Source organism: Polyergus mexicanus, unplaced genomic scaffold (assembly GCF_030449975.1).
Source record: "Polyergus mexicanus isolate NDT 795.1 unplaced genomic scaffold, iyPolMexi1.0 SCAF_17, whole genome shotgun sequence".
Classification (NCBI taxonomy): Eukaryota; Metazoa; Arthropoda; class Insecta; order Hymenoptera; family Formicidae; genus Polyergus; species Polyergus mexicanus.
The window spans coordinates 5,313,432-5,325,557 of NW_027223337.1; the positions used below are offsets into that span (position 1 = coordinate 5,313,432).

Below are 12,126 nucleotides of genomic sequence, written 5' to 3' on the forward strand. Positions count from 1 at the left end.
TAATGAAGTACACATGTATATATATATATTTGTCATCATTATATTAAGATCACATTTTGTATAAAAGTAAAAACTAATATAAATTTAAGATTTAATGTTCTTTTGTAAATAACATATATTAAATTAGCGCATTATATCAAGGCTTAAGTTATCCATTATATTGAATAATTCAGCTTGTAATCAATCATATTTCTATTAGATTATTATACCGCTTTATATGATTATTATTGCATAGATGTGAGCATAGTGAAGTAAGACACGGATACTTTTAATATCTGAAAATAATAAGAAAAACAAAAAGTTTGCATTTTATCAACAAAATAGTGATACATTTGTAATCATACTTACCGAGCTAAAATTTTCCATTGACATTACGTATATTTTACCAGCTTTTATTTGACATGGTTTAATAACTCGCATTAATGTGAATCTCAACAGTTGTCTGGATCTTAATGAAATTTTGTACCACTCACAGCTATAACTGTTAATTCATTCGATACATTAACTGATTGTTTATTCCTAAATTGCTCAAATTGTGACTATTAATTTATAAATTGTTTAAATGTATGTATATATATGTATTACACATGCAGACATACAAAGTAGAATCATCAAATATTATACATCATTGCAAAATATTCTATTTTCATACATTTCTTTTTTCCAATTTTTTTTAGTATTTAAAAAAAGTGAGCACAAAATTTCTTTCAATATTCTTAATATTATTGATCAACTTAAATACACACATACATTGCTTCTTGGAGTTCGCTGCTGTGATCGATCAGTCGTTGAGACATTAAACTCAAGTAGAATATATGTAACAATTGCCCCATATTAGCAGCAACGATTCTGATTATTTCATCCAACTGAACGTCCATAATTATTAACTTAAACATTATCTTTATTATATATCCCAAATAAAATGGCTGGTATTGTTTAAAATTTTCAAATTGAATATTTACCTCAGCCGCGTTGAAACTTAAAGCTATGACTATATTTCCCAGTAAAAAGAAAAAGCATGTTTCGTAAGTGGATGAGAGCAGATCTGAAAATCTGTAAAAGAATGAAACAAATGTATTGGTCTATTGAAAAATGTTTTATATAATTAGTTTATGTAATCTAATTTAACATAGAATGGAGGAGAGCGATATAAAAATATTTAAATTGTCGCGAGAAGCTATAAAGTATTATATAAAAATAATATACTTTATATAAGTTTTTCTATCAAATTACGCAAGATACATCTATGCCTAAAGACGCTACTGGCACTAACTTTAAGGCACGTTTGTACAATTTAATGCAATCAATTATGACATGAAACGCTTCATCGTCCATTATATTCGGCTTGAGCGTCACGAAATCGAAGCCTCGTACGTGCTGTATCTTGTACCTATTTTATAAAAATATTGTTCAAAAAATTTTTTTACATATAGTTTTTATAGTTTTTATGGATCATCGGGCTTACTTTATACCCTCGAACAATGCACAGGCATGTTGAATGCAAAGAACAAACATACCGTCGACAGCTATCGCTACCGACACTATATAGAATACGCTAATAATCCCATGAAGCATCAAGAGATTGAAGTACTTGTCTACGTCGAGAAGATGTTCCAAGCGAAATAGATACCTGGCCGTGTAAGTTTCGTTTGTCGGTAAGAGCGAATATATTTCACTGACGACGATCGGCATTGTGGAGTAAAAGATCCACACAGAATAAAGACCAACTGCAACGAATCATTCCTTTTTTTTTGTTGTTTCATGTCATATTAATTTAATAAAGGCAAGAGAGTCTTCTTTATATCCAAGATTACTGAGAGTTTAAGCACAATATAGTTTTGAAAAAACAGAAGGCATACATTTCCGGAAAATACGAAATAATCCAAAAAAAAAAAAAAATAGAAATATTTACGATATTTCAGTTGAAAAATGACTCAGTAGTGAATAGTGATATTAAGAAATAAATATTGAATTTCTATATTAATCAGTATCCAACTGATTCGATAAAAAATTTTTAATTTTCGTATAACTCAAATTACTTACGGGCATATTGTATCGTTAACGTCCTGCTTTGCTCTGCATAATTCCGTAATATTTCATTTTCTGGTCCGATTTGTGTCATCTTCCAAGTCTCTTCGATACGCTCTAAAAGATCCTTCATCTGTAGCTCGAAGAAATCGTTCGGTTTATAATCGCAGAACGATTCGATTAACTTTGCGCGACACAAAATGTAACGTACGAACTTTATACTTATTACAGAGAGAGTTGATTAGCTTCACGAAGATGAAGCTATTGATCAATAACGGCGATGTATTCTCCATGATGATGTTCATATCCGTTATTCCAGCTATTAGGCCCAAGAACTACAGCATATCGGAAACAGACGATCAATCTTAGTTCTAACTTTTCTCACTATTGTTTATATCATGATACATTTCAAACACCTCTAAAGCCGTCAAACTGCAAAGGAACAATAATGCAATAGCGAGCATCACGTTACTCTCCAGTCGCGATTGAAATGGCCATTGGCCGATAATGGACAGGAATCTTTTGTTAAGATAATAGTAGTGATTGTCGTAAAAAGACATTTTGTATTATCAAGTCACTGAAAGGGAAAATATTGTGACAGACGGTCAAATATATCGTTGAATATTCAGTCGCTTATTTGTGTGATTTATCGTGTATTTCTTTGAGGATAGTTTCAAAAAGAAACTTATCACGATGAAAGAGCCGCGAGGAGTTACGTAATAATGTACGATGCCGCGAAGCAAAGCATTACATATGTATAAATAATGAGTCATTTTTCTCAATCAATGGTGCAACTTTTCGTGATTGGGGAGATACAACTGCGAATGAAGCTATATATCCTTTTCTTCCTTTTCTAAAAAAAGGCATGTAAAGACGATACTCGAAAGTCTCGAAGTTTATTGTTGTCGCTTTTTCGCGATGTTGATTGGTTCTGTCATTGCCCTTACTTCGTGAGCGGCTGTCATTGCATATTTTGACAGTTATTTGTGTATTTTGTGTATATATCGTTAAAAATGTTTAATGAAAATGAATAAATGGCGCGCGTGAAGCGCGCGTTGTGTTGCGCTAGCGTTTTATAAAGTAAGCGAACTTTGTGAAACTTAGACAAATACGTGGGACAAGGAATAGTAAGAGAAATAGTATGCGAGTCTTGTAATTGAAGATCAAACTATATATTTCTCTTATTAAAATCATTAATATGTGAGTGCAGCATTGCATTCTGTACACATTTGAAAGTATATCATATTAGTTTTGATCGGCACTTTGTACACCGGAATATACAACCGCCGTATTTGTCACTTTTCTTGCGTTGGGGCAAAACCGGGTACTTACAGATTTGATATAATGAAAAGAGGAAACCTGACTTTGTGTCTTTACAAAGAGCAGTTGAAAACAAAAATTAGCGTTCGGAAAAAGAAATCACTGAAACGATAGTTTTTTGAAATCTCTAAACTTAAAAAGTTAAATAAGGAAGTCTTGCAGCAATGTTGAACAAGAGGATATCTTTTATTTGTGATTTTTGTCAATGGAATACATCTTTATATCGTACTTTGATTAATATAAATTTAGTTTTTGGAATTACACGATGTTTCGCATATTTTCAATTGGGTACCCGGTTTTACTCTACCGCTAGGACAAAACCGGGTACTTTAACTTTTTCACAAAATCTGGTTAGTCTCGGTAACCATACATTCTTTTCAGCAAATAGCCTTATTTTCTTATAGTTTAAGATTCACTGAAGACTACTAACGATCGACAACATCTTTTTTACTCTTAGATTTTTTGTAAGAAAACAAATCTAAAAGGTACCCGGTTTTACCTTACTTTCCTCTATATATATTTGTCATTATTATATTAAGATCACATTTCGTATAAAAGTAGAAATTAATATCAATTTATGATTTAATGTTTTTTTTTTTTTTTTAATAATATATATTAAATTAGTACATTACATCAGTGCTTCAATTATCCGTTATATTAAATAATTCAGCTTGCAATCAACATTCTTTTTTTATTTCCAGATTATTATACCGTTTTATATGATTATTATTGCATAGATGTGAGCATAGTGAAGTAAGACATGGATACTTGTAATATCTGAAAATAATAAGAAAAAGAAAAATTTTGCATTCTATCAAAATAGTGATAAATTTCTAATCATACATACCGAGCTGAAATTTTCCATTGACATTACGTATATTTTACCAGCTTTTATTTGACATGGTTTAACAACTCGCATTAATGTGAATCTCAATAGTTGTCTGGATCTTAATGAAATTTTATACCACTCACAGCTATAACTGTTAATCCATTTGATACATTAATTGATTGTTTATTCCTAATTTGCTCAGATGGTGACATTGATTCATAAATCGTTTAAATGTATGTATGTATATGTATTACACATACAGACATACAAAGTAGAATCATAAAATATTATACATCATTGCAAAATATTCTATTTCCATACATTTCTTTTTTCAAATTTTCTTTAGTAATTAAAAAAAGTGAGCACAAAATTTCTTCCAATATTCTTAATATTATTGATCAACTTAAGTACGCACATACATTGCTTCTTGGAGCCCGCTGCTGTGATCGATCAGTCGTTGAGACATTAAACTCAAGTAGAATATATGTAACAATTGCGCTATATTAGCAGCAAGGATTCTGATTATTTCATCCAACTGAATGTCTATCATTATCAACTTAAACATAATCTTTATTATACAGGGTGTCCCAGATCATTCGAGACAATACTCGTGTGCAGATAGAGCGGACCAAACTGAAAAGTTCTCTATCATTTTTTTTTTATAATGCTTAATAAAGGAGTTATTATTGAGTAAAGTCTGGCCAATCAGCGCCGATCTTTAGCCGGGCGCACGTCGGTGAGCCGCGCGTTTGATAGTATGCGGCAGTGCACACTTAACTTTAGTTTGGTCTGCTCTATCTGCACACGAGTATTGTCCCAAATGATCTGAAATATTCTGTATATCCCAAATAAAATGGCTGGTATTGTTTAAAATTTTCATATTTACCTCAGCCGCGTTGAAGCTTAAAGCTATAACCACATTTCCCAGTAAGAAGAAAAAACATGTTTCGAAAGTGGATGAGAGTAAATCTGAAAATCTGTAATACAATGAAACAAATGTATAATAAACAAATAATGTACAATAAACAAATATATTTAAAAATGTTTCATATAATTAGTTTATTATAATTTATCTTATTATAGAATGGAGGGAAACGATATAAAGATATTTAAATTGCCGCAAGAAGCTATAAAATGTTATATAAAAATGATATACTTTATACGTATATGTTCTCTCTTTATCAAATTACACAAGACATCTATACCTAAAGACACTACTGACACTAACTTTACGGCACGTTTGTACGATTTAATGCAATCAATTATGACATGAAACGCTTCATCGTCCATTATATTCGGCTTGAGCGTCACAAAATCGAGCCTCGACCCTATGTGCTGTATCTTGTATCTATTTTATAAAAATAGAAGTTCAGAAATTTTTTTCACACATTATAGATTTTATGCATCATCGGGCTTACTTTATACCCTCGAACAATGCACAGGCATGTTGAATGCAAAGAACAAACATACCGTCGATAGCTATCACTACCGACACTATATAGAATACGCTAATAATCCCATGAAGCATCAAGAGATTGAAGTACTTTTCTACGTCGAGAAGATGTTCCAAGCGATATAGAAACCTGGCCGTATAAGTTTCATTTGTCGGTAAGAGCGAATATATCTCACTGACGACGATCGGCATTGTGGAGTAAGAGATCCACATAGAATAAAGACCAACTGCAACGAATCAATTCTTTTTTTTTTTCTTTTTCCATATCATATTAATTTAATAAAGACAAGAGGAAATTTTTTTATATCAAAGACTACTGAGAGTTTAAGCACAATATAGTTTAAATAAAAACAGACATGGAAAATATAAAATAATCCAAAAGAAAAAAAATACAAATATTTATGATATATCAGTTGAAAAATTACTCAGTGAATGGTGATATTAAGAAATAAATATTGAATTTCTATATATTAATCAGTACCCAACTGATTCGATAAAAAATTTTTAATTTTCGTATAACTCAAATTACTTACGGGCATATTGTATCGTTAACGTCCTGCTTTGCTCTGCATAACTCCGTAATATTTCATTTTCTGGTCCGATTTGTGTCATCTTCCAAGTCTCTTCGATACGCTCTAAAAGATCCTTCATCTGTAGCTCGAAGAAATCGTTCGGTTTATAATCGCAGAACGTTTCGATTAACTTTGCGCGACACAAAATGTAACGTACGAACTTTATACTTATTACAGAGAGAGTTGATTAGCTTCACGAAGATGAAGCTATTGATCAATAACGGCGATGTATTCTCCATGATGATGTTCATATCCGTTATTCCAGCTATTAGGCCCAGGAACTACAGCATATCGGAAACAGACGATCAATCTTAGTTCTAACTTTTCTCACTATTGTTTATATCATGATACATTTCAAACACCTCTAAAGCCGTTAAACTGCAAAGGAACAATAATGCAATAGCGAGCATCACGTTACTCTCCAGTCGCGATTGAAATGGCCATTGGCCGACAATGGACAGGAATCTTTTGTTAAGATAATAGTAGTGATTGTCGTAAAAAGACATTTTGTATTATCAAGTCACTGAAAGGGAAGATATTGTGACAGACGGTCAAATATCTCGTTAAATATTCAGTCGCTTATTTGTGTGAGTTATCGTGTATTTCTTTGAGGATAGTTTCAAAAAGAAACTTATCACGATGAAAGAGCCGCGAGGAGTTACGTAATAATGTACGATGCCGCGAAGCAAAGCATTACATATGTATAAATAATGAGTCATTTTTCTCAATCAATCGTGCAACTTTTTGTGATCGGGGAGATAGAACTGCGAATGAAGCAGCTCGAAGAAATCGTTCGGTTTATAATCAGAACGTTTTGATTAACTTCGCACAGCAAAATATAACGTACGAACTTTATACTTATTACAGAGAGAATTGATTAACTTTACGAATATTAAGCTGTTGATTGTTGAATGGCGATGTATTTTCCGTGATGATGTTTATATTCGTTATTGCAGCTATTTTGTTTCTACTTTTTTTACTAAGTATATTACTGCATACGGTAAAATGTTACTCGCCTATCTTATCGCTTGTGATAAAATGTACCTTATGCGCTTGTCTGTACCAACTGGTGATATTGACGTTTATCAATGTAGCCTGAAGAAAGAATAATGATTGTAGATGTACCAGACGCATTACTAGTTGTAATTAAAAATTTATTTCATTGTATAAATTATATATAGTGATTTTTCATATTTTTTTTATTTCGATATTTACAATTAGATTTGCGATAAACTTTACTATTGAATTTGAAAAATATATTGAAAGGAATATATATCTATTAAATTCAAATTTAGAACACATATGTTTTTCTTTACAATATAAAAATTAAGAACATTATATGAAATGGAAGGCGATAGAGGATTAAAATTTGGCAATGCATATAAGACGAATATGTTTATTTATCGGAATATTTATTCACAATTATTTTCTATGTTCGACGCATAAAGTAAATCGCAGGATTCCAGATTGTAAACAATTATACGTCATCCGAATTTAACGATACCATTAACGTAACATAGGAGACGGATGTTTTCATGATCTTAAAAATGTAAGATATATGTTATTACAAAAATAAAATTATAAAATTATAAAAAATATAATATATAATAAAAATATAATCAGGTAAAATTATAAATAATGCCCTTTCTCCCCCCTCCCCTCCCTCCTTTCTTCCTCTCCCTGAATTCACGTATTTGTTTAAATTTTATATAGAGAAAAATTATTTATAAATTATTGAATAGTATATATTTTTGTATTATTCATACGTGCATTGAATTTTGGCACCACACACATACCCTACAGTAACCTTCTAAACTGATTACATATAATTTGGCCACAGTTAAACGATACGGCTTTTGACATTTCATTAATAAAAATAAAAACATCTTCTTTGCCCTCAGGGATGTTTGATACCATATTTTATTATATCTGAAAGTATATTATAGTTAAGGATTTAACGAGGGGCTGTATTAGTTGTACAAAATTAAACGCCATCAATTAATTAAATTGGCAATTTACGCTGCGACAGGAACCTGAGCACTGTGATCTATTATTTCCTGCCCTATCCAGCTGTTGAAAAATATTCGAGAACTTTGAAGGAGCAAAAGTGGACCGTTTCTCATCATCTCCATAGCATCCATATGGGTTACAATCTGCACAACAATGCACGGAATTATGCCATCTACGATTTTAAATCAACGATTTAAAATAACGGATCAAGGTATACCTTATGTTGCAATATTTTAATGGAAAAATAATTTATTAAGAAAATATTAATAACTTATTAGATATTTATTACCATCACGCACGCGGAACATTGAAATAAAACTCCTAAACCCATATCGATAATGAGACATATCGCAAACGTTGATTCGATTAACTGAATCAGTCTATTAATGACAGATAAAAAAAGTAGAGAGATATATATTTTTATTATCTATAATATTGTTTCAATAAGCCTCAATACTCTACCGTGAATTTATACGAACCTTTCTATTCTGATTTGTAGCTGTACGCATTGTACCATATTCTCAATATCCTTGTCCCACTTATTGTTAGATATGTAATTACGATCGACGTATTTCGATTGGTTGTATATAACACTGTTTTCTAAATGATGACTGCAAGTATACATACGTATATGCGTGTGAAACGTATTTCATATAAATAAAATTAATTCTGCAGGACTTTATATTCACCTTAATATGGCCAGCATACCGCAGCTATGTTGCAGCAGTGCGAAGTAGATGGTATCGATGGCGATCACCGCTGTGCAGGCTGCTAAGTATCCTATGCACGTGATCGCGAAGAGAATGTAGTAATACTTATCCAGATCCAGAAAGAATTCGCTCGAATGCGGCAACCTTTTCGGTCTCGTCACGTTCGATGCCAATATAATGTCGAGTATCGGTACTGTAAGCGGTGCTGTGATATAACTGGTTGCACCCGTGACGATAAAAACTGCAAAGAAAATTGTCTCTTCTGGCACGATTGCTCGAGAAAACAATCAGGTTGTTACGATATACTTAAATAGGCCATTGTAAACATCCGACTTCTCTCGACGTATCTCATTAGAATTTCAATATTCTCGTGATTCTCTAATAGACGCCAGTCGTATCGTACATGCTGAATAAGCATCCTAAACTGGAAATGCGATCATTCATCTTTGGGAGAATAATTTTTGTCTATTGGGTTGAGTAAAAAGTCATTGCGTATTTTTGCAACAGATGGCATTAGTTCAGTTTTGGCAGTACTAGAGTCATTCACACATTTGTTTGTCATATATCGTTTAACAGCTGACGGTTTAAGCTTCATTCTAAAAAAAAATTGAGCGATTTGGTTGAGTTTTGGAGATTTTACAACAAGTTGAAGATGGAAGATCAAACTGTGCATTTTCGCCATATTTTACTGTTTTACTTCCGTAAGGGGAAGAACGCGCGTCAAGCTTGTGAAAAATTGCGTAAAGTTTACGGTGACGATGCTCTACAAGAACGTCAGTGCCAAAACTGGTTCAAGAAATTCCGCGCTGGTGATTTTGATATCAAAGATGCTCCTCGGTCAGGAAGGCCCACCGAGGTTGATGACGACAAAATAAAGGCATTGATCAAGTCAAATCCACGTTACACGACACGAGAGATTGCAGAAACATTGAAGATTAGCCAAAAAAGTGTTCACGTCCACCTAAAGAAGCTGGGATACGTAAGCAAGCTCGATATTTGGATTCCTCATGAACTCAAAGAAGTTCATTTGACGGCGCGTATAAACATCTGCGATATGCTCATGAAACGTGAAGAAAACGATCCTTTTTTTAAACGAATGATAACTGGTGATGAGAAGTGGATTGTTTACAACAATGTGGAATGCAAACGGTCTTGGTCCCGACGTGATGATTCGCCTCAAACGACTTCAAAAGCAGAACTTCATCAGAGGAAGATTATGCTCTCAGTCTGGTGGGATTGGAAGGGTGTGGTGTTTCTTGAGCTCCTACCAAGGAACCGAACAATCAATTCGGATGTGTACTGTCGGCAATTGGACAGTTTGAACGAATCTGTCATCCAGAAACGTCCAGAGCTCGTCAATCGTAAAGGAGTTGTGTTCCATCGCGACAACGCGAGACCACACACATCTTTGGCGACCCGTCAAAAATTATTGGAGCTTGGATGGGATGTGTTGCTCCACCCAGCATACTCGCCTGACCTTGCGCCGTCAGACTTCCACTTGTTTCGCTCTCTTCAAAACTCCTTGCGTGGAATAACGTTAAATTCAGATGAGGCGGTAAATCAGCACCTTGTTCAGTTTTTCGCCAATAAAGACAGATCCTTCTACGAACGGGGAATTATGAAGCTCACCGAAAGATGGCAAAAGGTCATCGAACAAAACGAAAATATACCATTGATTGATCTTTGTTCTTTATATAAATAAATGATTTTGAAAAACATACAAAAAATACGCAATGACTTTTTACTCAATCCAATATATTGATTTCGATGGAAGAGTTTATGCTCTTACTTTTTTAAATTTATAAAACAAACCGATCAATTTCATGAGACATATACTTGCGCCAGTGAGAGTCGGTAGCACATCGTAAATATCGGCTAGACTCGTCGCATGTTTAAATAGATATGCGATCTGTTGAGAAAGTACCGCGTACTATATTGAGTTGCATAATTCTGAATATAATATTATAGAAAAATTTAAACGGTGAAAATTGAAATAAAAATTTCAAAAAATTTCTTTTGGAGAAATATTAGTTGATTCTTTTCTCTAGTGAATGCGCGTTAATTTGTGAGATACCTGCGGCAACGATAAAATCAATATACCAAGTATCGTGCAATAGAAAATTATAATCTTGTTAGACGACGATCGAGTTGGCCACAAGCCGACATACGACAACAATAGCTTGTTAATACGAAAATATCTGGTATCAAAGACGTCCATTGGTAAGCTGTGGTCGTTGAAAAGGAATTTTTTAATAACTCTCGTCGCCGAAGAAAAATTTCCGTCTATGACTCATTTCATATTCCCTTGGAAGGTCGATACTTTGTATTGGCAAAAAGCGTTATACGTTATGTATTAAATCGATTTAAATGGAATCGTTAATAAGATAGGTATCTCCTATAGAAGGATACGCGGAAGTGTTGCAATTTTAATTTCATGTTGTCAATAATGTAGCGTAAGACAAAAGTAACGACGTTTAGTTTCATGCGATACGCGGTTTTTACATCAACGTTTCAGATGAAACGGCGATCATGTGTTGCGCGATGTAATTCACATCTGCTTACGTCAATTATATACTGACACTGCAATTTGCAATTCTTTATTCCTTTATATTGTAATTAAATATTTTCTGACAATGGAGAAGAAGACTTTCACATTAACAAATAACGAAAATATATCGCGATTTCTTTTCTATACCGAAAATATTTTTATACTAACGTATTTATTGTTATGTGCAGGCGAACGCATCGAATCAAATGTCAGGTAATATTGAACGAGAATCAGCTTCCCTACTCTGAGCGATCTCATGCTGTGTTCTTCAAGAATTCATAAAACGGACAACGCGATATCAATAAAATATATCACGGTACTTTGTTCAGAAAAAATATGAAAAGTACGAACAAATAGACTTTATAATAGCACCGTCTTTCGTATTGCTTAAAGCTTTGAACATATTTCGCATAATTATTTCATGTTCCATTCGTTGTTATAATACGCGACTATATAATATCGATTAATGTCTCAAATGTCCCTTGTCTCTTCAAGAAACTAGACGTTGTGTGTCCATGATACATACATACATGCATGCAGAGTGTCCCATTTTAAAGGACCCACTCAAATATCTCAGAAACACTGCGTTAAATCGAAAAATGTTTCAAACAAAAGTTGTGTGGCTTCAAGGGGGCCATAAGATGGTGACAATGATT

The 12,126-nt window shown here is 33.1% G+C and overlaps 2 protein-coding genes across 3 annotated transcripts; both read right to left on the bottom strand.

The window, feature by feature from the left end:
* Nucleotides 1-208: 208 nt before the first annotated feature.
* Nucleotides 209-6,789, bottom strand: LOC138940552 (uncharacterized). Its single transcript, XM_070309536.1, has 18 exons — nt 6,565-6,789; nt 6,364-6,483; nt 6,164-6,281; nt 5,596-5,857; nt 5,406-5,525; nt 5,064-5,154; nt 4,597-4,733; nt 4,196-4,328; nt 4,082-4,125; nt 2,445-2,595; nt 2,244-2,363; nt 2,044-2,161; nt 1,466-1,727; nt 1,274-1,390; nt 963-1,053; nt 751-887; nt 349-481; nt 209-275 (listed from the first exon to the last, which is right to left on the bottom strand). The coding sequence occupies exons 1-18, from the start codon at nt 6,706-6,708 to the stop codon at nt 225-227; spliced, it is 2,349 nt and encodes a 782-aa protein (XP_070165637.1). The 5' UTR covers nt 6,709-6,789; the 3' UTR covers nt 209-224.
* An 890-nt stretch (nt 6,790-7,679) lies between these two features.
* LOC138940634 (odorant receptor Or2-like) lies at nt 7,680-11,543 on the bottom strand. 2 transcript variants are annotated; one of them, XM_070309722.1, is made up of 9 exons: nt 10,997-11,543; nt 10,712-10,831; nt 9,229-9,346; nt 8,902-9,163; nt 8,692-8,823; nt 8,502-8,592; nt 8,222-8,355; nt 7,999-8,131; nt 7,680-7,742 (listed from the first exon to the last, which is right to left on the bottom strand). In XM_070309722.1, exons 1-9 carry the CDS (start codon nt 11,138-11,140, stop codon nt 7,680-7,682), a joined length of 1,197 nt encoding a protein of 398 aa, XP_070165823.1. In that variant the 5' UTR covers nt 11,141-11,543. The 2 variants fall into 2 exon arrangements, with proteins under 2 accessions (XP_070165823.1, XP_070165822.1); XM_070309721.1 differs by lacking the exon at nt 7,680-7,742 and having other exon boundaries at nt 8,053-8,131; nt 8,236-8,355.
* Nucleotides 11,544-12,126: the final 583 nt, after the last annotated feature.

What these genes read in the sequence shown, in the direction of transcription:
- LOC138940552 (XM_070309536.1), bottom strand. Translation starts at nt 6,708, where the DNA reads ATGTCTTTTTACGACAATCACTACTATTATCTTAACAAAAGATTCCTG. An exon ending in GCAGTTTGACGGCTTTAGAG is followed by an intron (nt 2,364 to 2,444) that starts GTGTTTGAAATG and finishes GATATGCTGTAG; the next exon opens with TTCTTGGGCCTAATAGCTGG. An exon ending in GCATTGTTCGAGGGTATAAA is followed by an intron (nt 1,391 to 1,465) that starts GTAAGCCCGATG and finishes TTTATAAAATAG; the next exon opens with GTACAAGATACAGCACGTAC.
- LOC138940634 (XM_070309722.1), bottom strand. Translation starts at nt 11,140, where the DNA reads ATGGACGTCTTTGATACCAGATATTTTCGTATTAACAAGCTATTGTTG. An exon ending in TGATTTTATCGTTGCCGCAG is followed by an intron (nt 10,832 to 10,996) that starts GTATCTCACAAA and finishes CTTTCTCAACAG; the next exon opens with ATCGCATATCTATTTAAACA. An exon ending in GTTTAGAAGGTTACTGTAGG is followed by an intron (nt 7,743 to 7,998) that starts GTATGTGTGTGG and finishes TACATTTTTAAG; the next exon opens with ATCATGAAAACATCCGTCTC.